This window comes from Pseudorca crassidens, chromosome 20, assembly GCF_039906515.1.
Source record: "Pseudorca crassidens isolate mPseCra1 chromosome 20, mPseCra1.hap1, whole genome shotgun sequence".
In the NCBI taxonomy this organism is placed as follows: Eukaryota; Metazoa; Chordata; class Mammalia; order Artiodactyla; family Delphinidae; genus Pseudorca; species Pseudorca crassidens.
Window position 1 is genome coordinate 18,713,322 of NC_090315.1, and position 23,571 is coordinate 18,736,892.

At 59.1% G+C, this 23,571-nt stretch overlaps 1 protein-coding gene across 1 annotated transcript in view; it reads left to right on the plus strand.

The window, feature by feature from the left end:
- The first annotated feature begins 816 nt into the window (after nt 1-816).
- PEPD (peptidase D) overlaps nt 817-23,571 on the plus strand; it is a 114,551-nt gene continuing 91,796 nt past the window's right edge. Inside the window, exons 1-4 of the mRNA XM_067720967.1 lie at nt 817-913; nt 9,343-9,526; nt 11,464-11,591; nt 19,229-19,292. Coding sequence (XP_067577068.1) covers nt 897-913; nt 9,343-9,526; nt 11,464-11,591; nt 19,229-19,292 — 393 coding nt within the window. The 5' untranslated portion in view covers nt 817-896. The remainder of the gene's footprint in view (nt 914-9,342; nt 9,527-11,463; nt 11,592-19,228; nt 19,293-23,571) is intronic.

The window sequence follows — 23,571 nt, forward strand, 5'->3', positions numbered from 1 at the left end:
AACGGCATTAAGGACAGAGCCTACCTCACAGGGCTATTGTGAGGATTCAGTGAACTGACATTTGTAAAGCACTGGGGCACACTGAGTGCTCCGTACCTGTTAGTATTACTATTATTCTAAGGCACCGGCAACACAGGGAGCTCCCCTGGAACATCTACTTACCACCACCCTTCCTGTCCCACTCCCCAGCCTTCTGGAGGACACTGCACCCAACAAGAGTACCCAGCAGGGCAGAGGGGGATGCCCACAGTTCTCCTGAACTGTGCCCTCCCTGTGCCCACTTCTCCCCAGCCCTCCTCACTGGCCTCCCTGTCCCCAGGTCCTTCTCCATTCTGCAGTTGAGGGAGCTTGGAAAGGGCCCAACAGACCTAACTCCCCAGCCCCATATTCAAGGCGGTGCAAGATCTGACCCTTGCTTACCTCTGAGGCTGCACCTCTCACTCCCACACCCCCCTCCTGGACACTGAACTTTTAGTTTATTCCAATTGCCCTGGCCTTTGCTCCAGCCATTTCCCTTCTTAAACAACAGCTGTCACCTCTGCCCCGTCCCTAGACTGGGTCAGAGGCTCCCTCTCCCAAGGTGTCCTTCCCCTGGGCAGGCTGGGACGCCAGGTCAGGGTCAGAATCAAGGTATCCACTGGGCCGGGAAGTTCCCTCCTATTCTGGAAAGGCCTCTGCCTCCACCCGAGCCCCGCCCCTCGCCTGCAGCCGGGGGCCGGCGAGTAGATAGATTCATCTCCTCCTTCAGGGCTCCGCCCCTCCGGGTCCTGCGGAGCCTTTTCACTAGAGGAGGTGGGGCAATGGCTCCCGGCCCCGCCCAGGCCCCGCCCCGCGAAGTGGGACCCGGTGGGGCTCAGCTGACGCCTCACTTCACGTGACGCTGGAGCCGGGCAAGCATGGCGGCGGCCACCGGGTGAGTGCTGCTTCTGTCCCCGGCCCTTGCATGGCGGCGCGGAGCGGGGGCTTGGCCCTCCCGGCTGGACAGTGGCTGAGAGCCCCGTTGCAGGGCCGCGTCCCCGCCGGGCGTGCAGTGTGGCCGCGGCCAGCGCGCTTCTTCGCGCGGGTTGGGCGTCCAGCGCGGGGCGTCTGGCTGCGCGTCCGAGTCAGCTGCCTGTCCACTGCCCACTTCCCTCGGGGCCGCAGTGGCGTTCAGGCCCCACCCGCGCGTGTGGAGTCCCCACTGTGCGGCCGAGGTGGGGCCCACGCTCACATTCACGGTCACGACCCTCAGATGGGAAGACTGCGTTGCCAGGGCGCTGGGGACCTGGGGGCCCTCGGGAGGAGGCAGCGTTTGAGATGGGCGTGGAATCCCCTCCCTAGCGGGGCACTTCTCCTCTTCCTTCAGGGCCAGATGGAACTTCCTCAGAGAAGACTTCCCTAAGCACCTATCCTACTCTTATCACCACCTGGTGAATTATATAGTACATAACAACAAAAAAAGAAACAACTCGTTTCTTGTCTTCTCTCCATTTAAAGTGTGAGGTCAGGGCCTTTGTCTGCTGTGCTCCTGGACCTTGTTAGTACATGTCTTGCACGCAGTAGATGCTTCATAAATTCTGCTGAATGAAAGAATGGTGAATGGTCCTAGTGGCAGGAAATGTGGACAGGTGGGCTCACTGAAGCGTTGGGGAGTGTCCCTGATGAAAGAACATCTGAACAAAGGTCGAGAGTTCAGAGTGTTCTGGGGACGGGGGACAGTGGAGCGTGTCCCTGTGCTGGAGGGCAGTGTCCCAGCTGGCTTTTCCAGACTTTGTCCTAAGGGACTGGAAACTTCCAAGGGTTTTTAATCTGCTCAGATCTGCTTTTGAGAAGACTATCCCCTGGGCTATATATGAGTTCAGGGCAAGGGCCAATTATGGGGGCGGCATTTGGGCCTGGAGATGCTGGGGGCTGGGAAGGGGAGTGGTAGAGAGAGGGCAGTGCCCCAGATGCCAGGCTGGAAATGAGATCAGAATGGGGGAACTGGTGGACTAAATGCATCTCTGTTTTTGGAAGGTAGGGAGAGTGGCAACAGAAAATGGCCCCCTCAGTTGGCCCCCAACTCCAAGGTTGGGAGAGCTTAGGACATGCAAATCAAACACTTAATAGGCACCTGCTGTATTCCAGGAACAGTACTGGGCCTACCCTTACGTGTTCATGGGCCACTGGGGTAGATGTCATGCCTTTAGTCTTGGTGTGTGCCATTGACGGGCATGGATTCTGAGCTCAGAGGAGAGTGTGGGTAGGCTTCACTCCCTGGATGACATTTGTGCTAGTCCTTGAGCACCCCTGAGGCAGAGAGCTATGCTTGCAAAGTCCCAGATGAGTGTCAAGGAATCTAGGGCCAGATCCTTGAACCCAGCCTGTGACCCTGTCTTTTTTTTTGCGGTATGCGGGCCCCTCACTGTTGTGGCCTCTCCCATTGCGGAGCACAGGCTCTGGACGCGCAGGCTCAGCGGCCATGGCTCACGGGCCTAGCCGCTCCACGGCATGTGGGATCTTCACGGACCGGGGCACGAACCCGTGTCCCCTGCATCGGCAGGCGGACTCTCAACCACTGCGCCACCAGGGAAATGCTGTGACCCTGTCTTAAAGAGCAGAGTGAGCAGTAGGTGTAGGCCAGTGCCCAGATGTTGGTCAATTACCCCTATATCTGGGCCACCAGGTGGTCACAGGGAGTTCCAGGGGCTGCATTTGGATTCAGGGCTCCATGCTGGCTTGAGGTCTGCTGCTCTCCTGAAGAGACAGGGAGCCAGGCTGGTGATTGGATGGGCGTGAGTCCAGAGCTGGCTGAATCCTGGAAGGAGGGCCCTTATAGCAAAACTGATTCTCTGGGCCATGGAGCAGGAAAACTGAGTGACAGAGGCCTTGGAGAGGTGTGTAATCGGAAGGGAGACCTGACAGGTGCAGGTAGCCTCCAGCGATTGGCAGGATCTGCTTGGCAAGAGCCGTCCCAGGCTGGTATGGGTTACCCTGCTGGACACTTAGAGCCCAGCAGATTCTTTAAGTGGAAGAGGCTTCCAGTGTGTTTCCAGCAAAGCTCGGTGCCCAGCTGCATACACAGGACAGATCAGAGTGTCAGGCATAATGAGGCACCATACCGTCAAGTCACAGCCACAGGCTCCCCAGAAGTTGGATTTGGTTGCCTGGAGAGTCCTTCTAGACCCTGGGCCCAGGGAGGCCTGGGTGCTTGGAGTGTGCTCCACGTGATGGGGGGAGTAGTGGAAGCCCTAAGCTGGTATCTCAGATTCAACTAGAAACTTGAGAAGCTCTTCTGGGCAGTGTTTAAGGGCTGATCCTGCTCTGTCCTGCCAGCCTGGGCAGGGACTTCAAGTTTGAGACAGAGGGTCCCACAGCCCCCAGAGAGTCTGCCGTGAGGTCGTCTCCAGCCCCTCCCCTAATCCAATATCACTTGGTGGGAGGGAGCCCTGCCTTCCCCTTGAGTCATGCCTCGAGCTTCCCATGGACAGAGATGAGACTTCTCTGCTGTTGCCAGACCTGCTGCATCGGCTCCCCCACATGGCTTTTTCCTTTCTCCACCTCCCTTTGCCCACTCACCGGCTGGCCCTGGAGAGTCCTCATCCTCTGACATATTGTTCACATACTTGCAGACTCAGCTCAGATGGTTCCTCCTCCTAGAAGTCTTTCCTGACCCCCCTCCCTCCTGACCTCCAGTCAAGGCTTCCTGCTCAATATTCCAGAGAATCCCAGTTTTTCCCACTGGCAGGAGGATGCTCTTCTACATCTGCGCTCCTGCCCATCATGGTTGGGTGAGAGGTTGCTCCCCTTCATGTCTCTCCGGCATCCTTGGAGCCCAGGGACCAGTTCAGTTTGTGTCTCCAGGGCCCTGTGGCCGCCCAGTGATTGGTGCTAGGTGACACAGTGCCTAATGAATAAGAGGAGGATTTACTTTACACTAGTCCAACATGCCATCCTGCTTTGCACGGAGCCCTCAGTGATTGATGAAAGGAGCTGTGGGTGGGAGTGGGAACAGAACTCTGAATAGGGTGAAGGAGTATCTTTTTTTTTTAAAACACCTTTATTGGAGTATAACTGCTTTACAATGGTGTGTTAGTTTCTGCTGTATAACGAAGTGAATCAGCTCTACATAAACATATATCCCCGTATCTCTGAAGGAGTATCTTTAATTCTTTAACTGAGTGACTCTCAGGGAGCTGCTGCCCAGAGGGCTTTTGCCCAGTGATAAGCAGCAGGTGAGCTGCCCTGGGTGTGTGCCTGTGGGGTCATAGTTCACGCTGGAGTCAGCATTTCTGGAGGGCAAGTATCTGGAGGAGCCAGGTTCTGGATCAGAGCCCGTCCCCACCCTGATATGAACCTGGTGCTCTTGGAGAAGACGCATTGGGTTGACCTTGGGGGCTGGGGGGAGGGGTGGGTCTGTGGGAGGCAGGCTGGCCACTGAGTGCCCCTTTGCCATCCCATGCCCTTCCCCAGGCCTGGTCTGACTCCACACAGGTCCCTGTGTGTGCTTAGCCCCTCGACCCTCCTCAGGAGAAAGGTAGGCAGGGTGGGAGATGCTGACCAGCTGCCGTGAGGCCCCTCCAGCCAGGGTGAGCGGTCTGGCCCTGCTGCCAGGCAGCCGGAGGGCTCGGTGGGCTCGGTGCCTGGCCTGAGCTGGAGGCTGTGGCCAAGGAAGCAGGCGGTCCTTGACTGGCCTCTCTTGCCGGAAGCTTAGCAGCATGGCCCCATCCAGAAGTGGTGTCACATCCTAGTGCAGGGATCTTGTCCTTGTCTGTGCTGTGGACCCCATGGGCATCCGTGAGACCTTTACATGACTCTCAGCGTGACGAAATAACATACAGAGGATTACAGGGAAAACCAATTATATGGAAATACAATTATAAAGATGTTAAGAAATAAATTTGTGGTATAGTAGTATATGCTTCTTTATACATTAAATAATAAAAGCAGCAGGTCTAAGAACCACCTTAGTGTTGAAGTAGTGATGAGTGAAAGTGGTATTTTGAGGTACTGTGACGTCAGTAAGGTGACATGAAAATACCTCTGATTTCTGTTGGTGACAGATTCACACACTGCCGATACTGTTGTGGTTTGTTGCTTACATTAATAGTTGAAGAAAATGTTAAAGGTGAGGTTAGAAAAACTAAAGACATAATTTTTTTTCCCATCCAAGTAGGTGGACTCCCTGAACACTGTGCATGAATCCCTTGGGTGAGAACCCTGCAGGTGGCCATTGAGGTCAAAGGAGGGGCTGACTCAGTACTGATTTGGGGGACAGGGGAGAGTTTCGGAGCAGTGGTATCACACCTCCCGCGGGGGCTGGTCACTGGCCGTGTCCTGGGCTCTAGCAGTTGGCAGGGGGCGGGCTGGCCCATGGGGGCTGGAGCTTGTTCTGTGTGTCTCTTTGATACCCTGGAGCCCTCGTCTGCCAGCCCCTGCGGTCTTCCCTGGGCGTTGCCTGTGCCCTTGGCTGCCTGCAGTAAAGTGCCTTATTTATACTTGGACTTGGGGACGACCTGGCTTTTGCCTTTTGGATTCCGGGTGCCAGTTAGCAAAAGCTCCGGCAGAAACCGGTTGGGGATGTTTTATGGGTGCTGCTTTTGCTGAACTTGCAGGGAGAAGCCACCTGCGATGGCTCTGGGCCCAACATTCTCTCTGAGGGGTTGGTTTATGTCATGAGAAATCAAAGGGCATGTCTCTATCAACCTTGATTCTGGGGTACCCTGCCGTAATGAATGACTGCAGCCGTCGGCGTGCCTGGGGGCTCTGGCCAGGCTGCCTTCCTCTGTTCCGGCTGAGCCCATGGACGACTAGATAGTGTTGTAGATTTTGCAGGAGCAGCTGATGCTCACAGGAGGGGGGAGCATATTGAGTTTCCTGTCTTGACCTGGGCTGCTTGGCCCTTGGGCCACAAAGGTCCTGTCTGGGTGCCCTGAGGAATTTGGGTCTCTCAGAAGGTTCTGGATAAGACAAAGCCCAGCCCTTCTGAGAGCCTTCCAGGTGGGGACGTGGTGGCAGTCCAGGTGGACCCGGTAGCTGGTGTGTTTAAGGAAGAAGGTGTGTGGGGCGTGAGGCATGGGGGGGGTGGGGGGGATGAGGTGGGTGGGGCTGTGCAGGCCGCTGGCCGAGGCTGGGCACTTTCAGGCAGTTGTGCTGTTGAGTCTGCACGGGTCTAGGCACCTTTGGCCGAGGCCATCTGCAGGAGTGCCTTGGTGCTGTTCACTCTGGGCCGCTGGGAGTCTGTAGAGACGAGGCTCTTCCCTGAGCCCAGCCCCTCCATGGGCTTTGCTGAGTGAGGGGAAAGAATGGGAGGGAGCTTGGGGGACTCTGTGCACGGGTGCTGGTGGCTGCACTTTCAGTTCCTGATAGCACGGCCAGCTGGGGCGCTGGCATGTTTGTGAGCTGTCACCTCTGTCCTTTCATCCCTGTGGCTGAGCGTGGCAAGCAAGTGGCACAGCTTAGAGGAAGCCCTGGCTGCTTGTGTCCACCCGCCCAGGAGGGTGAGTGGGGCCCATGCCCGGGAAGGGGGACAGCAGGGAGGCTATAGTCCTGTCAGCATGTGCGGGGTGGGCAAGACCCCTCCACCCTTCCTGGCCAGGCTGGCCCAAGGGTTCTGCTTCCTGCCCCTCTGGGGCTGATGTGGCAACTTCGCACAGCTCTGTGGGTGGCCCCACCTTGTGACAGTGGTTCACTCAGCAGATATTTATTGAGTACTTGCTGTGTGCTAAACATAGTGCTAGCACGGGGCGGCAGGGACCAGAGCAGACCCAGATCTCTCTGTTCGTGGGCTTTCCATTCTAGTGGACAGAGGCGGACCTCACCAGCGAGCACCAGTACACATTTATGTGGGAGAGTGAACGCGTCCTTTCAGCAGGGACTTGGACGAGCCTCAGTCCGAGGGGTGACTGAAGAGAGTGTAATGCAGGGTGGGCTTACACAGCCGTGGGCAGGCTGGGCGGGGGGAGAATGAGCGGCCTTTGTAGCTCCAGGCTTCCCCAGGGAGGGAGCCGGGAATGGATTCTCTGTCCTCCGCCATCTCTTCCCACTCTCCAGCCTCTTGCTCTGCCTCGCAGTCACCAAATCCTCCTGGAGCTAACGAGGTCCTCGTGGGCCAGGCCTGGACAGAGTGGGCGAGTGGATTTGGGGACACGAGTGGGGGAAGCCTGGCCCAGGGCTAAGTGGGGGGACAGGCCGGGGAGAGAGATGCAAGGTTAGAGAGGGAAGCCAGGGAAAGCTATCCTGAGAAAGTACCATTGGAGCCAAGACGTGCAGGAGGTGTCACCTTCCTCTGAGGGTCCCATGGCCAGGTGAGTGTGGGAGGTGCCCCGGGGCCGTGAGGGCAGGTGCCATCTGCCCAACTCTCACTGCAGCCCCAGGCAGAGCCCCCTCCCTTGCACCAGCTCTGGGCTGTCCCTCCCCTCTTGGACCTCCATGCCTGCTGCCTGCGGGCCAGAGAGCCTGCAGGGCCTCCCTCGAACACACGTCACACCCACTGCCTGACTGCTGGCCCCCGGCCCGCTTGCTACGACTGCACTTCCTTCCTTTGTTTAGTCATTCACATGGCACTATTTTAGGTGCCGGGAAGGAGGCAAGGTCCCTGCCCTCACAGAGCTTACACTTTACCCGGGGAGACAACAAGCAAGTGAATATATACTGTTCGGCAGCGATGCTGGTTCTAGAGAGGCGGGAAGAGAGTAGCGGATAGGTTTGGATGGGGTTATCGGAAAAGCTCCCGGGAAGGGGGAGCATTTCTCCAGAGGCCTGGGTAAAGCAAGAATGTGAGCCTGGTAGGCCCTGGGAGAGAGCATTCCTCACAGGGAACAGCAGCAGTGGAGGCCCCCAGTGGGAGCGTCCTCGCAGGTCAGGGAAGGGTGGGATGCCTGTGCGGCTCCCCTCAGCGCCTGTGGCTGGGAGTAAGTCTGCACCATGTTGTAAGGGCAGTAGAAGGCGGGGAGGGGTTGAGCAGGGTAATGCCTGCTGGGATTGCCACTTTTCAAGGGTCCCTCTGGGTGGGTGCAGACCAGGCTGTGGCAGAGGCTGGGGCCGGGAGCAGCTAAGAGATCCTGCAGTTGTCCGGGTGGGAGATGGGGATGAGCCACATGGTCTGGGCTCCAGCTTGGAGGTGAGCTGAGGACGGAGGGGGTCCCGGAGGGGCCGGTGCGGGGCCGGGTTTCAGCAGAGAGCGTGGCCTCCAGTGTCCTGGGCACCGAGGCCCCCTGAGGACTGGGAAGCCACCTGCAGATTCAGGAGCACGGGGCCATTGTGGCCTGGCAGGGGCTGTAGTGCAGGAGGGGGTGGGCCAAGGTCTGCTGGCGTGGATTGAGGAGAGCACGGGCGGCCAGGACACGGGGATGGGCTGGGTGACTCTTCAGAGCATATTTATTGCAAAGGGAGAGAGAAACAGACGGCTGGCGAGCACGGGGGTCAAGGGGAGTGCTTTTATCTATTTATTTTCAAGCCGGGTGAGGGTCCTGTATGTCTGGATGCTGAGAATGGTCCTGAGAGGGGAAAATTGATGCTGGAGCAACTTGGGGGGCGGGGGTGGGGAGAAAGGCGAGGGGTGGGGCAGGCCATGCCCAGGTGGAGGGGCAGCCTCGGGTGGGAGCAGCTGTCTAGAGGGGCCCAAGGAGGAGGGGTCTGGAGAGTGGGTGCTAGGAGGATAGGGGGTGTTTTCTCAGTGAAAAGGGAAGCCAGTGTGGGCGTGAGGAGGGACACCCGCCTGCTGTGCCAGGCCTGGCTCCGCCTGGCCTTCAGTGCCTGCTGCCCGCCGTCCTCAGGGCCAGCACCCCGAGGGCTGCCGCTCCGGGTGCACCGTGTTGTGCCTCCTCCTTGCTCGTGTGGCACCTGCGAGCCTGGCTCAGCTTAGGGCCTGGTGCTGCGTGCCCTCGGTGTGTGTGTGTGTGTTGTGTATGTGTTGGGGACAGGTGGGTGTCCCGGCTCAGGTGAGGAACAGGCCAGGCTGCTGGGTCTGTGACTTGCAGAGAGGATGGCGGCCTGCAGACACATGGGCAGGGATCCAGTGTCGTCTGGGCCAGATCTCGCGTGGATGGGAAGCTCCTTGAGGGCTGGAATTGGGGGTTGGGGGTGTGTCTGCACACCACTGCAGACTTTCCTTCCGTGAGCTGCACCCGTCTACCAGTCACACAGACCCAGCTGCCTCTCCTCCCCGCTTGTGGTCCAGTGCCCAGGGACAGGAGGGGAGGGTGTGGTTGACAAGCCCCCGTGGTCCTCCGGCGGCCCAGTGAGGGGCTGTTTCTAGGTCACGGGCAGGCTGAGCTTGGACCGGCTTGCCACGTGCTAATGGGGGCCCTGCCTCTGGGTGGGGGACGCGCCTGGTGATGCTAACAGAAGCCTGCGTGGCGGCCTGTGCTTGTGTCTTTGCAGACCCTCATTTTGGCTGGGGAACGAAACCCTGAAGGTGCCGCTGGCGCTCTTTGCCCTGAACAGGCAGCGCCTGTGTGAGCGTCTGCGAAAGAACCCGGCGGTGCAGGCTGGCTCTGTCGTGGTGCTGCAGGGAGGGGAGGAGACTCAGCGCTACTGCACCGACACCGGGGTCGTCTTCCGCCAGGTGAGCCCAGCCGGCAGCCTCCCACATCTCTGAGTGTGCACTAGGCCCGCTGTGGGCTGTCTGCCCTCCTCCAGCATCAGGCCTGGTGGGCCTGGGCAGCTCTGCCCCCTGGGGGACCCTGAAGAGGCTCTCTGAAAGCAGGCCGAGGCTTGGGTCCCCAGGGAGCCCCCTCTGTAGGGGTCAGGGCTGTCGCCAGCCAGCCTCAGCTCTCTCAGGTCAGAGTCTGGAGAGACGATGCTCCTGGGAGAGCAAGCAGGCAAGGCTTCGTGGAGGAGGCAGTATTTGGTGTGAGCCCTGAAGGCCGGCATGAATTCTGACTGGTGGAGCTTGGGATGGGCTTTCTGGGCTCGGGGGTAGTATCCACAGGATTGGACCTCAGAGGGCGGGCTGGGCAGCCTTCCCTGGCCCGGGAGAGGTGCAGATGGGGCGGGCTGAGTTCCTGGGGCCAGATTCTGCCACAGCAAGGAGGACGGGGGCTGCAGAGGTCCTGGGAGGAGGCATGTGAGCAGGGTCTGAGCAGGAGTCGGCAGCCCGGGCATTGGTCCCGGCTTGGCCGGTGCCGACCCTGTGACCCTCACTGGGGTTTGGTTTCCTCCTCTGGGAAGTGGTCCAGGGGCTCCTCGAGGTTCTGGAACCCTGTGGGGCAGGGGTGGCCCAGCTGCAGGAAGCCAGCTTGGATGTGGTGGCCTCAGCTGAGAATCACTGGCATCACTCGGTTCCCAGGAACGAGAACGAGGACACTGGACAGAGGAGCTCACCCAGAAAGCCAGGAGGGCCCTGAGCCGGCCCCACTTTACAGATGAAGAAACAGGCTCAGAGGAAAATGACTTGCTAGAGGTGGAGCTGGGATTATTTAGAACCCATCTCCCGACCCCAAGTCTAGCGCTCTCCTCTCCTCCCTGCGCTGCCCTGACTGGAGGTCTGATGCGCTGGGAACTCCCCAGGGGCAGGCAGAGCCGAGAGGACATGGGCGTCCAGCATCCGGGTCAGGGAGGAGGCAGGGGAACCAGAGGGTAGCTAAGTGTGGAGAGCGGGTGGTAAGGCGTGGCCTCTGCAGCTGGACAGCGTCCACCCCGCAGGGCACGGGCGGAGATCCACTGCCGGGAGCCACGGCCCAGTGTTTTCCGTGGAAAGCACCTCCTCCTGCAGGGCTTCCCTCTGCCGCGCCGTTCTTGCAGCTGCAAGCCTGCCGTCCCTGTTGCTGGAGACGTGCGGGTCTAAATAGGTTTTCTCGGACTAGTCTTGATGCTTCTTGAGGTTTCCATAGTCTGTGGCTTAAAAACCGATCTCCTAAACTCAGCTGTTGGCTCTCTTACTGGTGCTATGCAAGATTAATTTTAGAAGAGCGCCTCCTCCGCTTCATACCTTTGTAACGCTATTTTAGCTCCGTGTTTAATGCTAAACACTGAAGTCATCAGCTGCCCCGGGGGTGGGAGAAGGAAGGAAGAAGTCCTAAACGGAGGAGTCCGTTTCTGAGCAGATGCCTGGCCTGGGCGTCTAAGTCAAGGTGGCATCTTGCCTGCCTGCAGGCAGTGGGGGTAGCAGAGAGGTGGGGGGAGGGAGGGGAGTGCGGGCAAGGCGGAGACGAACCTGTGGTGCTCCTGGGCACCCGTGTCTTAACCTGCCCTGTCTGGGACCTGACGCGGGTGGCCGGTGAGGTGGGGTGCAGGTGGGGCTGGGGCACGGGCCTGAAGCAGGTTCTGAGCAGCCAGCCAGGAGGAAGGAGGGGACGGCAGCCTGCAGCTGGTGCAGGGGGGCAGAGTGCTGTGGTGGAGGGTGGTGTGAGGCTGGGGGTCAGGCTCCGAGAGCCAGGGAGCCCGAGCTGACTCTCCAGGGTGCGGGGAGGAAAGCGCTCGGTCAGATACCCCACCTCTCTCCTTGCACCTCACGTTGCTGTCCTGCTGACGGGGTGACCTGGGTCCTTGTTCCCGCCACAGGAGTCCTTCTTTCACTGGGCCTTCGGTGTCACCGAGCCAGGCTGCTACGGCACGATGGACGTGGACACTGGGATGTCGACGCTCTTCGTGCCCAGGTTACCTGCCAGCCATGCCACCTGGATGGGAAAGTACGGAGCACCCCGGGGCGTGTGACCGTGCCTGTTGACTGCTGGCTGGCTGGGGTGGGGGTGGGTGCAGGGCCTGGGCTGTGGGTGTCAAGCGGCGGGGGGCGGGAGGCAGAATTAGCAAGGGGGAGGGTTAGTGAGCAGGCCCGCTAACAGCCTACTCTGGGCCAGAGCCTGTTACCCTTTGCTGGGAAGGAGTGTCAGAGCTGGAGACACAGACCACGGTCACGGTCACGTTTGTTCGGAGGTACTATTAATTATTAATCTTGAAATTCCGGATTCCCAGCTTTGTTAAGATGCCCGAGGCTTTGGCCTGGGTCATTGGGAGGCAGCCCCTCCCTGGGCGTGGTGGGGAGGGCAGCCTGGGGCCCTTCTCTGAAGCCCATCACTGACGTGCAGTGCAGGGCGTTACTGTGTGCCTCCCGCCTGCCGGCCTCTGGGCTAGGCTCTGTGGCTCCCAGGATGTAGGCCCTGCCTCAGCTGGCTCACCTGGGAGACAGGGTCGTGCTCTAGGGCCGTGCTGTGGGAGAAGTGTGAGGCCAGAGGCCTGGGTGAGCCTGAGCGGCTGCCTCCCTCATCATCTGTGGTGCCTGCCAGCTTCAGGGCCCTTGGCCCTGTCCACCCCTCGCGGAAGCCGTTCCTGCCTGCTCAGAGGCACTGAGGCAGAAGCTGTACTTAACTGGGGATGCTTGAGGCGATCAGAGGATCCTGCCAAATGCTCGCCGCCTTCCAGCGTGTCGTTTCTGCCAGGAGAGTGCTTATTCTGGGCTAATGTATACATTGCAGCCTTTGCTGCCTCGTGGGCCCAAAATACTCAGTACCAGGTAGGCTGGTGGGTCTGCGGCTGGTTTGAATGATAAGGCAGCCGGCTGCTGCAGGGACATTGCTCTGTGCAGAGGGCCAGGGAAGGGCTCCCACAGCTCAGCGGGCTTCTCCGGGGAGCGGGTCTGGCCACTGTCGGGCCTCCGATGCCTTATCTGTGGAACGGCGGTGATGCCCTCGTGAGGCATCGCAGGGCTGTGGTCACAGTGGTGTGGTTACATCTGTGACATCATGGTCACAGTGGTGGTCACTGGGGAGCGGTTACATCTGTGACATCATGGTCACATCATGGTCACTGTGGAGTGGTTACATCTGTGACACTGAAATGGGCGGCGAGGGTGCTGGGGACAGGCAGCTAGTAACGTCCACAGTATTGTGGCCACTCCCTATGGAGAGCTGGAACCTTTTCCCTCCTCCCGCGCTCAGCCAGGACCCGGGTGACTGCCTCGATGCGTGAACGTGGCCGTGTCACCGTGTGACCTCTGAGGCTAGACTGTGAAGTGTGCTACGGTTTCCACCTGGTTCTCGCTCCTCAAGCCCAGCCGCCACTCAGTGAGGAACCCAAACTCACCCACGTGGAGGGACCAGAGGCCCCGCTGACAGCCAGCACCGCCCGCTGGAGCGGGTGACTCCAAGCCCCAGTCCCTCAGGGCTTTGTTCCGAGCACCGACCTTCCGAGTCCGTGGACGTGACACATGCTTTTTTACTCCGCTGCCGTGTCAGGGTGATTTGTCACAAAGCCTGGTAGCTGGAGGAGTTTCCTGGTGAGAGTTTAGATCTGGTCTCCGTGAGGAGATTGTCCCGGAGCCCTCCCCGCACCTTGAGGTGATCACAGAGCTATAGCCTCAGCCCGTCCTACCAGTGGCTCCTGTGCCTGGGCGGCACCCATGGCTTTGGCCTGGCTGCCCTCTCAGCCTCCCTGTGGCCCCGCCTCTTGGCTCAGGGCGTGCTGAGATGCCCACTACTCAGCAGCGCTGCAGTCAGAGATGCAGCACGGTGAGACGTGGGCGTGGACGGTGGTGAGTTTCTGTCAGGAGGTGTGGAGGGGCTCTGAGTGCGTCCCCTCTTCTGACTGCTGCTGCCGCTGCTTATGCAGAGCTAACTCTAAGTCAGGGAGTGCCTGTCCGTGGGGCAGGGTGGACATCCTCCAGGGCGTGGCCCCTGCCTGGGGGACTGCACACTCCATTGGGGGAAGCTGAGCAAATCTCACCCTGCCTCCTCACAGCCATCATCTGGGGAGCCAAACAGCACTTGACTTGAGGGTTTTTGTTTTGTTTTGGCCAAGCTGCACGGCATGTGGGATCTTAGTTCCCTGACCAGGGATGGAACCCGTGCCCCCTGCAGTGGAAGTGCAGAGTCTTAACCATTGGACCACCAGGGAGGTCCCGATTTGAGGGTCTAAAACCCAGGACCTGATTGGTCGGGGAGCAGCTGTTATCGGTTGGCTGTTCTAGAGCATAATCTCCAATAATACAGGAATGATGTTCTGCACTTTGACCGCAGCTGGGTTTTAGAGCCACTGTTAAAAAGTTCTCATTTAGTCTGTCCCTGCTTTGCCAGGGCAGCTGATTGTCTGGTACGGACCTTGGAGGGTACAAATGGGTCTGTAAGGTGGGTCTCCCTCTTGGAAAGGCTCCATGTATGCGCTGGGCAGGCCAGACCACGCAAGCTGGTCCCAACGGGCGTTCCAGCTCTGCAGCAGATAGCTCGCCCCTTGTCTCTTGCCGACCTGGCTCCCCTCCGTGCCCATCCCCGGCAGGCCTTTCCCTTCCTCTGCTCTGGTGTGACCCTCCCCTAGTCCCCACGTCCCAAGCCTTTGGAAGAGAAGGCACGATGGGAACAGGGCAGTGGAAGGGGTTGGTTGTCTGGGGCTGGAGGTGGGGAGCAGCCAGATGTGATGTGTGTAGCTGTTTCCAGACGCTCATGATCAATAGGGCGGGAGCGAGGCTGATGGGATTACCTGGCCTTTGCAGTCCAGACCCACTGGACTGAACGTTTGAGCTTCAGCTCCCCAGCTTCCTTCTGAGTCTCTGTCTGATGGCTTTTGAAAATCCATCTGGCAGACACTGCAGTCCAAAGTCATCCAGGGAAACAACACCCCTGTCTGTAGATCTGCCGCTTTCCGTGTAAACAGCCTGTCCTGTTGTCAGGGCTGCAGACGCCGGGGGCTCGTGGGCAGCCTGGTGCTCCGCCTGTTCCTCACCCCGGGCCTTTGTGGGGACAGGAGTGTGGGAGCTTCTATTTTGTTTTTATTTGGGGTCTTTGCTTACAAAAGTTTGGTGTCTTTTTTTTGCTGTACGCGGGCCTCTCACTGTTGTGGCCTCTTCCGTTGCGGAGCACAGGCTCCAGACGCGCAGGCTCAGTGGCCGTGGCTCATGGGCCCAGCCGCTCTGCGGCACGTGGGATCTTCCCAGACCGGGGCACGAACCCGTGTCCCCTGCATTGGCAGGCGGACTCTCAACCACTGCGCCACCAGGGAAGCCCAGGTGTCTTTTTGATGTGAGAGTGTTTCCCATCATTTGCGTCAGAATCGGCCTCAGCTGATGGCAGTTTTGGCTGCTGGGGTGTCTGGGGTCCTCTAAGCAGGTGGGAAATTGCCTCCTTGGGCAGTTGCAGCACTGACAGAGGGTGAGCAACTTTGGGCCAGGTTGGGCGACCCTCCTAGAACCTTTGGAGCCTTGGCGGTTTTCTGCTCCCATCCCTGGCTGAGGCCTCGGGCTTGGAACGTGAGACAGTGTGGCTGGCCTGGGCTTTGTAGGGAGGAGGGGCTGTCCCCAGAGCTGAGGCCCCGAGCACTGCACTTTCTGGGATGGGGGCTGATGTGCGCTGTGGTGCGTGTGTATGTGTCTGCAGTGTGTGTGCATGTGTGATGTGTGTGGGTATGTTTGTTGGGGTATGGTGTGGTGTAGTGTGTGTGCTGGGTGGTGTGTGGGCGGGGTGGAGTGTGTGTGTGTGTGTGTGTGTGTGGTGTAGGGTTGTGGGGTGGTGTGTCTGTGGGGTGTTTGGGGTGTGTGTATGTGTGTGTGTGTGTGTGTGTGTGTGTGGTGTAGGGTTGTGGGGTGGTGTGTCTGTGGGGTGTTTGGCGTGTGTGTGTGTGTGTGTGTGTGTGTGTGTGTGGTGTAGGGTTGTGGGGTGGTGTGTCTGTGGGGTGTTTGGGGTGTACTTTTTCACAGTCACTGCCCCCACCCCATACACACAGCTGGGTCACAGGACGAAGGCTGCCTCAGCCAGCCTGACGGCCTGGCCCCGGCTCCCCCGTCTTTAGGGAAGGCGCCCCGGGCACTGATGAGGGGTGCAGGCCTTCCTGAGGAGGGCCAAGGGAATTCCTTTGGCTCTGACCCCAGGCGGTTTGCGGGGAGCCTGACCCCGGTCAGCCTGAGGCCTGGCGAGGCGTTTGGCCCCTCTCCCCGGCCTCTGCTGCCCACGGGCCTCCTCTCCATCACCTCTGCTCTCCTCACCGGCCTCTCTGGGAAGTGCTGCCTCGCCGCCCAGGTTCAGGCGCCTGCATAGCTTTGGAGAGCCCTGCTTTTCTCTAACAAGCTAATAGAGCCTTGACATGGTTGCCGACTTCCTTCTGGGGCAAGTGCGGGGTGCCGGGCGGTGAGCCGGAGGAGAGGCCGCTGCGTTGTACGTGGCTGCGGGCAGCTCCGGCCGCTGGAGATGGATGGTGACGGCTGTGATTTGGCCCTGTTACTTATTCATTAGCCCCAGCTTGCCAGCTAGACCTGCGCTTGGAAATTTCATTTCCTAGAGGGCTCCACTGTGTCTGCACCGTGGGCATTAATTGAGAGTCTCCTTCTCACAGGAGGGCCCGCGCGGGGTGTGGGCACTCGCTGCGCCTGCCCTGACCCTGAGTTCTGGGAAAGGCCTCCCCTGTCGCATGCTGGGCCCAGCTGCCTGTGAAAGAGGCCTGCGTGGGCCGGGTTCCCAGACACTGGCTCCTTCTTGAAGACACAAACCCTTTTGAGTGGCACCCTCCCTCCTCTCTCCTGCCAGAGCTGCCCCTTCCTTTTGAAGGGAAGAGTTTCTGGGGTAGGGTCGGCTTCCCTACTGACCCATCCTCTCCCATCCAGTTGCTTCTACTTGGATCTCCCACACGACGGGGTCTGGCATGAGCTGCCCTGCTGGACCCTAAACTGCAGTCAGGGCTCCATGCAGCCCTCTGTGAGGCTGCTGTGGGCCCGGCACTCCAGCCAGCTCTGTAGGGCTCACAGGCACATGCCACTCCTCCTCCTGCCCCTCTGCTGGCTGGCTTGACGTGGTGGCATGGCACCCTTACCTCTTAGGGTGACATTTAAATGATTTTTACTATAATTGGCCCCCAAACAAGAAAAATAAGTACTATTCAAACTTAATTATCTCTGCCCTTTAGAAGAAAAAATGACACGCAAAGTGCCGGAAAAGATGCTCCCCGCTTTTCGGGTTGTATCTGTCAAATTGTTATTCTTGCTGAGAACCAGGCCTGTGGCTAGTTGGGCGATCTGGGGCCCTTGAGGCCCAGTGTGCGTCGAGGTGGGCAAAGGGCATTTGGTGAAGCTGGCCCCTGGGCTCACTTGCTCCTGGACTTTGGGATGGCTTCAGCCGGCTCCCCCATGGGCTGGCTGGCCCTTGCCACTCCTTGGCTCCCGTGGCAGGTGAAGTGGCTCGTGGCTGGTAGGTGAGGGGTGGACAGGCAAGCGCACAGCCCTGGGGCCGCCCACAGATCACAGCTGCCTCGTGTTCTCCTCTCCTTTTCCCCCTTGTCCCCCCACCTCCTCTGGTTCCACCTTGTCAAGACGTTGACCTCAGGCTGAATACACGGAGATGTTCCCAGGTCTGAAGCCTCCTGGGTCTCTGCTGAGTCCTGACTGCCAAGACTCCCAGGTAGGGCAGGCAGGAGCACGTTTCCTGAGGTGTCCTTTGGCAAGACAGCTTGGGAGAGTTCGTGTCCCCGACGGGAGGTGAGGTGAAAGGCCAGTGTCCAGGCTAATGGCCGAGACGCCCCTCTGTAGAGACCATTGAGGCTGGTCTCGAAAGCACGTCCTTGGCTCTTCCTGAATATTTTGGGGGTTTGCCTTTGATGCCTGTCACAGCTGGAGGGGATGAAGTGACTGGGGACCAGGGGTGAATTGGGGAGCTGCCGAGAATTCGGGCATCTGTCCTGAGCGGGGACTGGAGCCGGGGCAGTCAGCGTGAATGTGGTGATGACACCGGTGGCCCTGCCTCTTGCCTTTCTGGCACGTGCTTTTGTGAATGGCTGCAGGGTCAGCTGTGCTGAGGGTGTCAGTGCTTGGTAGCAAAGGGTCAGCGAGCTCTTTGCAGTAAGCCCTGGAGCCGGGGCCTCCAGCATCCAGGCAAGGTGCTTGTCATCAGTTCCTGCCCCACGTGGCTGCTACAGGCAGTGCTAATGGAGGCACAGCCTTTGGCCCTTTAACTTTGAGTCCCATCTCAATCGCAGAAGCTAATGCAATTGGATCGTGCAGAGTTAATTACCAGCGGGAGCTTGATACCCAGTGCCCGCTTCAGAGAAGCCAAGAGGGCAGTAAAGCAAAAAGGGTTCGGGGCACCAGGCCGCCGGTCTTAGCGGACCACTGTCTCCCCGGCCTGGCTCGCTGCCTACGGCTGTGAGCTCCCTGCTGCTGACCCCCAAGGCCACCCATCCGTCCCTGGTTTGTGCTCTGTGTTTCCGGGCCACAGTCCGGCCTGGGACGCCTGTTGGGGCAGAGAGGAAAACGGCGCAGGGCTCAGAGAGGGGAGTGGGAATCTGTTCCCTGGGTAGCGGTGCTGGTTGATCAGTGGTGTTGCAGAGGCACGTGGAGCTTGCTTTTAGAGGGGTCATTTCCGAGTCCCAAAGTGCTCTCCCTCCCTGTCCCCTACGGGCCTCCCCAGGTACACCGTCCTTGGCACCTCCACCTGCCTGTCGTCTGCTTACCCTTGAGAGCCCAGGAAGCACAATCTGAAAACCATCTGCTACTTCCTCTGAGGCTTCTTTCAGATCTGACACTTGGTGACTAGAATATCATGCAATCACAGGCAGGATGGGAGTGAATCCCCCATGCTGATGTGGTGCCCAGGCGTGGGACGGGGTGTGTGTGTGTGTGTGTGTGTGTGTGTGTGTGTGTGTCTGTGTGTGTGTGTCTGTGTGTGTGTGTGCATCTTGGACATCCTTCCTCCAGGCGGCTAGAGCTCCTGATGTGAGCTCTGTCACCAGCAGTGACATTGACTCATCTGCCTACCAAGAGGCTGTGGGGGTGGGGATGGTGCTCGCTGGACCCACCAGCCCTGCTCAGTGCAGCCGTGACCAGGAGCCCTTTGTGAGGCGGGCAAGGGCTACCCAGCCTCCTCCGCCCTGCGTCTTTGTCTTCTCACTGGCTGATTTTTCAGGGACGATGAGTAAGCTTGAATGTTTCTCATCACAGTGAGTAATACTGTTACTGGCTTCTTTAAAATGTTAACTTTTAAACTTTTCTTTAAAAGAGGCTCTGTGGGGGCCTGGGAGGCAGCGTGGGTGGGCTGGCTGGCTGCCCGGCGTGGGTGGGCTCTCATTGGTAGTAGAGGGAGGTTTGTCCTCAGCTGCTGGCCCCAGGCGGCCGGGGTCACGAGCTCGCAGGAGGAGCAGAGGTTGGCTGGGGGAGGGGGGAGGGATGCAGGTGGGGTTCAGCAGTCACTCTGGCCCAGTGTCCTTTGCCCTCCAAGCCTGTGTTGGGCAGACCGGCTCGGTGCCAGGTGCCGGCTGGGGCAGGGATGGGCCCGGGGCTTCTTGGCCTGAGCTCAGAAGGCAGCCTGGACCCAGCTGCGGCCAAACCCTGACGCTGGCGTTTTCTGTGCTTCTTTTTGAGGATCCACTCCAAGGAGCACTTCAAGCAGAAGTACGCCGTGGACGACGTCCAGTACACAGACGAGGTCAGTAGTGGCCGACTCCTCCCCTTGCAACAGCCTGGCTGGACATCGCGGGACAGCACGGTCCAGCCACCAGCCCCCTCAGCAGTGCCCTTGTTTGGAGAGAGCAGGCAAGAAACATGCCTCTCAGACCTCCCTGGGAGGCCCCTGCTTCGCTGGGGCAGTGCCCGACCTGGTCGCCGGTGTCTTACACCTTGGATGTGGCCGCTGAGCTGCTCGGAGGAAGGGCGTCTCTGTGAAGGTCTGATTAGGCTTGGATGGGCCTTCGCGCGTTGGGAGGCCCTTCCCACAGGCCCTCACCAGCTGTAGGTGCCGCTGTCAGAAGAGCCCCAGACAGCGAGAGGCCTGCGGGATGGGGTGGGCTTGGAGGACCCCTGGCTTTAATCCTCTTCCCAGCATGATTGCCCAGTGGCATGTGGCCTGGGTGTGTATGTGACTATCTTCCTGGGGCTATCAATCTGTCCCCCAATCCAGGCAGTCAAAAGGGGCTGCCCCTGGGCTTCCCTGGTGGCGCAGTGGTTGAGGGTCTGCCTGCCGATGCAGGGGACACGGGTTCGTGCCCCGGTCTGGGGAGATCCCACATGCCGTGGAGCGGCTGGGCCTGTGAGCCATGGCCGCTGAGCCTGCGTGTCCGGAGTCTATGCTCCGCAACGGGAGAGGCCACAGCAGTAAGAGGCCCACGTACCGCAAAAAAAAAAAAAAGGGGCTGCCCCTGACTTCCACTGCTGTTAGGGCCAGGCCGTGGCAAAGGTGAGAGCACAGCCATGTGCCCCCCTCGTCTCCTTGGGGGACCAAGTCCCCCTGATACTGCACCACTGCCAGGCGCACAGGAGGCCTCTGCTTGTCCCTGGGTGCTGTCATAAGCCCCATCCTCTGTGCAGATCGGTGCTGGGTAGAACAGCAACACCCCGAGGTGAGTGCCCGCCGCCCGAGGTGCAGCCCTGGCCTGGCAGGACCGGCTGCACGGAGCCCCTCCGTGCCACATTTCCCCAGACAGAGGTCGTCATACACTAAGAGCCAGGCTGGCATTGAGTGAAGAGGCAGGAGGAGTTACTGACTGGAGGAGGGAGAGGAGGTGGGAGATGGTAGAGCTGAAAGATCAGCAATAGGAGATGCAGGGCAAGCTGCAATTTCACTCACGCCTGATGTTGATGGAATGTACTTATGCATCTTTGAAAGTTTGCAACTTGAAGGTTCATATGTAGGGGACTTACTGTACCTTGTATTTTTGAAGTGCTAGAGAGAGAGGGATGCCCATCCTTAGTTGTGATTTTGTTCTGACCCTCTCCTTTGGTGGGTGTATCCCTCCTACCTTTGTAAACTGCATCTTAACATTATTGCTCTTTGGGACCTTGACCTTCTGGGTCTCCTCGGTGTGAAACCTGGAGGGGGCAGCCTGGGATGGGCCCTGAGGCCCAGCGCCTCGAGTCAGAGCGTCTCTCTGCCGCAGCCTCCCAGCCACAGTCTGGTGTTTTTGCTTTTATGACCGGGGTGGGCAGGTAGGGGGGCGGTGGCCGTGAACTCAGCTCCATTTACACAGTGATTTCTGGGGAGAAGGAGAGCCGGCCTCCAAATGAGGTAAAACAGAGGAGGTCTTGAGTGTCAGGCCAGGAAAGCCTGTCATGATAGTGTAGAATTAGAGCCCCGCAGACCAGCTCACCTGAGTCTGTATTTATGAAGCAGAATCTGAAGTGAAGGCTTCAGTGGCGGTGAGAGCACGGTGCTTTCTGCGGGGCCGCGCCGTCATCACCGTCATCGTTAATCGGCCCTGTTGTGATGATTACTGCTGTGCATCTTATTGGAAGCGAGGGCTCCTGTGGACCGTGGGACAGGCGCTCCACTCCAGGATGGCACCTGCAGGTTCCAGCAACCTCGGCAGCTCACACAGATCCCCTCCTCCCTCTGCCCTGTCCCATGGTGGACCACAGTCTCACCCCGTCGAGAGGAATCCAAGGCTCCGAGCAGTGAAGGGCCTCGTGCACGGCTGCGTGGCCATGGAGTACCAGGGTTGGGATTTGACCCCACCAACTTTGGACCCCGGCAGCTCGCCCTCCACCTCCGCCTTTGCCCTGTCAGAAGTGAGCGGATGCTGCAGGACACGCCTCCAGAGGGGACAAGGCTCCCAAGTGCCTTTGATTTTCTGTGGCTTGAAATGGAGCCCGACTCAAGTACAGACACCTGGGCTGGGAGGCACTCGAGGGTGCCTGGGGCTACTCCATCATGGAAAGCGACAGGAAGCCCTTTATGTTGGGGAAGGGTTCCCTGGACCAGTTCTGTGGTGCTCAGCTTGATCTAACAACCTTGGGCAGCCTTGGCCACAAATCACAGACGAGAAGCAGCTGACACTTGTCTCCTGTGAAAGAGGGCAGGAAGCCCCCACCCCAGGCCGCGGCCCGTCACTCGATACCACATGTACAGCACAGGTGTCTGATGTAGCAAACCTGGCTATCTAGTTTCCCGCCTCCTGTAGGTGATCCTGAGTTTATTGAGAAGGTAGAGTGAATGGTGGCTCCCCGAGAGGGGGGAGCTCAGGAGAACCTTGAGAGGGGCTACTAGGCATTGCCGTCAAGGTGCGGTGCGGTGGCTGGTATGCAGGGGGCGGGAGTTGGCCAGGCGGAGGGCACGTTTTGTGTTCTCCTTCATAGCACCAGGCAGATGTTGCCAGGGTCACTGGCTCGCATGTAAGAGACCTTGGTGGCAGCACAGTGATGGATGCTGCCTGCCTCTGCCTCGGTGGGTAGAGGCGTCAGGGAGTGGTGGGGTCTGCGGCGGGCCCTCTGAATGCTGTGTGGGACTGCTCGCCCCAGGTTACTAGATGCACCAGTTGTTCACGAGTAGCTGCAAATCCATGTTGTTCGTGGTCTTTCCCAATATTTAAATTTTAGAAACAAATTGAAATTTTTATTTTTAGATTTTTATTTAGCTATTTATTTTGGCTGCACCACGTGGCTTGTGGGATCCTAGTTCCCTGACTAGGGATCGAACCCGGACCCTTGGCAGTGAGAGTGCGGAGTCCCAACCACTGGACTGCCAAGGAATTACCCCCAAATTGAACATTTTAAATGCATTGCCGGCCACCAGCGTTCAGCCCTGTTTCAGACTGCCGTGAAGAAGGTTCAGTTTTAAAAGCTTTGCTTTCTGCACAGTGAAGCCCAGCTCCCGGAGCAGTGCAGGCTCTCTTGACAGCACTGGTCAAGGATTGTCCAGCCCCTTTCTCTGGATCGTCACCCTTGAAGAGTGGCCAGCAGGCCTGGTGGGAGCTTTGGGCACGAGGGTGCGTGAGGCCTCCACGGGAAGCCTCTGACTGTCCCCAGGGGAGGATCCTGGTCCACAGGGCGCTGGAGAGTTCTGTGTGTGCCGTCCACTGCGACCTGCCGGAGAGGCCAGGCTACCTGGGAAACTGATGCTGCGGCATGAAGCAAGGCAAGGCGTTTAACAGCGCTGGTTCATGAGAGCTGGTGGGTCCCCAGTGACCACTGGTCCACGGAAACGAGGCCCCGTGTGGACAGAGCCATGTCGTCCTGTGTGCGGAGCTGTAGTTCCCACCTGTGACGCATAGCTGCCTCACGTCCGTCGCCTTAATTTCGGAGGCAGGGAATCAGGGTGTGCTGACGAGAGGGTAGCACTGATTGGTCTCCACGGGGAAGGGCAGGTGCAGCGGCCTGGCTGGGGGAGGTTTTGCAGCCGCAGAGGTAACCAGGGCCCACTCAAGTGTTCACGATCAATAAAAGATGCTGCCCTGCCAGGACCAGCAGACGCCCGGCCTGCTGCGTCAGGCCGCCTCCATCCGTGTGCACATCGGGTGGCATTGAGAGGGCTGCTTTCTCCTCCGTTATCCCCAAGCAGCACGTCCTGAGTCACAGCCGAGAGAAAAACCAGCAGCCCACACGTTTGTTATCCTGCTCCCCTCTTCCAAGGACAATAGCACATACAGTCCCCAAGTGCCTACTCGTGCTCTGGTTGTGCTGCCGCAATCGACGGACCGCTCTGTGCTGATGAATATAGACCCTTCAGTCGCCGTAACAGCACACCCAGGGCCAAGTGCGGCTCTGGTTCCTTCTAATGAGCCGCCCCCTCCTCGCAGAGGGCCTGGGGCGTGCTAGCGACTCACCACGCCCTTGTGTGTGCAGCTCAGAGGCTGGGCTTCAGTCATTCTCAGAGCAGTTACTGAGCAAACGAGGAGGGTCCAGGGAGATGGAGCATTGGGCTTGTGGGTGGGAGGGTGAGTCATGTGGCCGTGAGCATCAAAACCTTGACAAAGTATGGGGCTTGTCACCCAGCA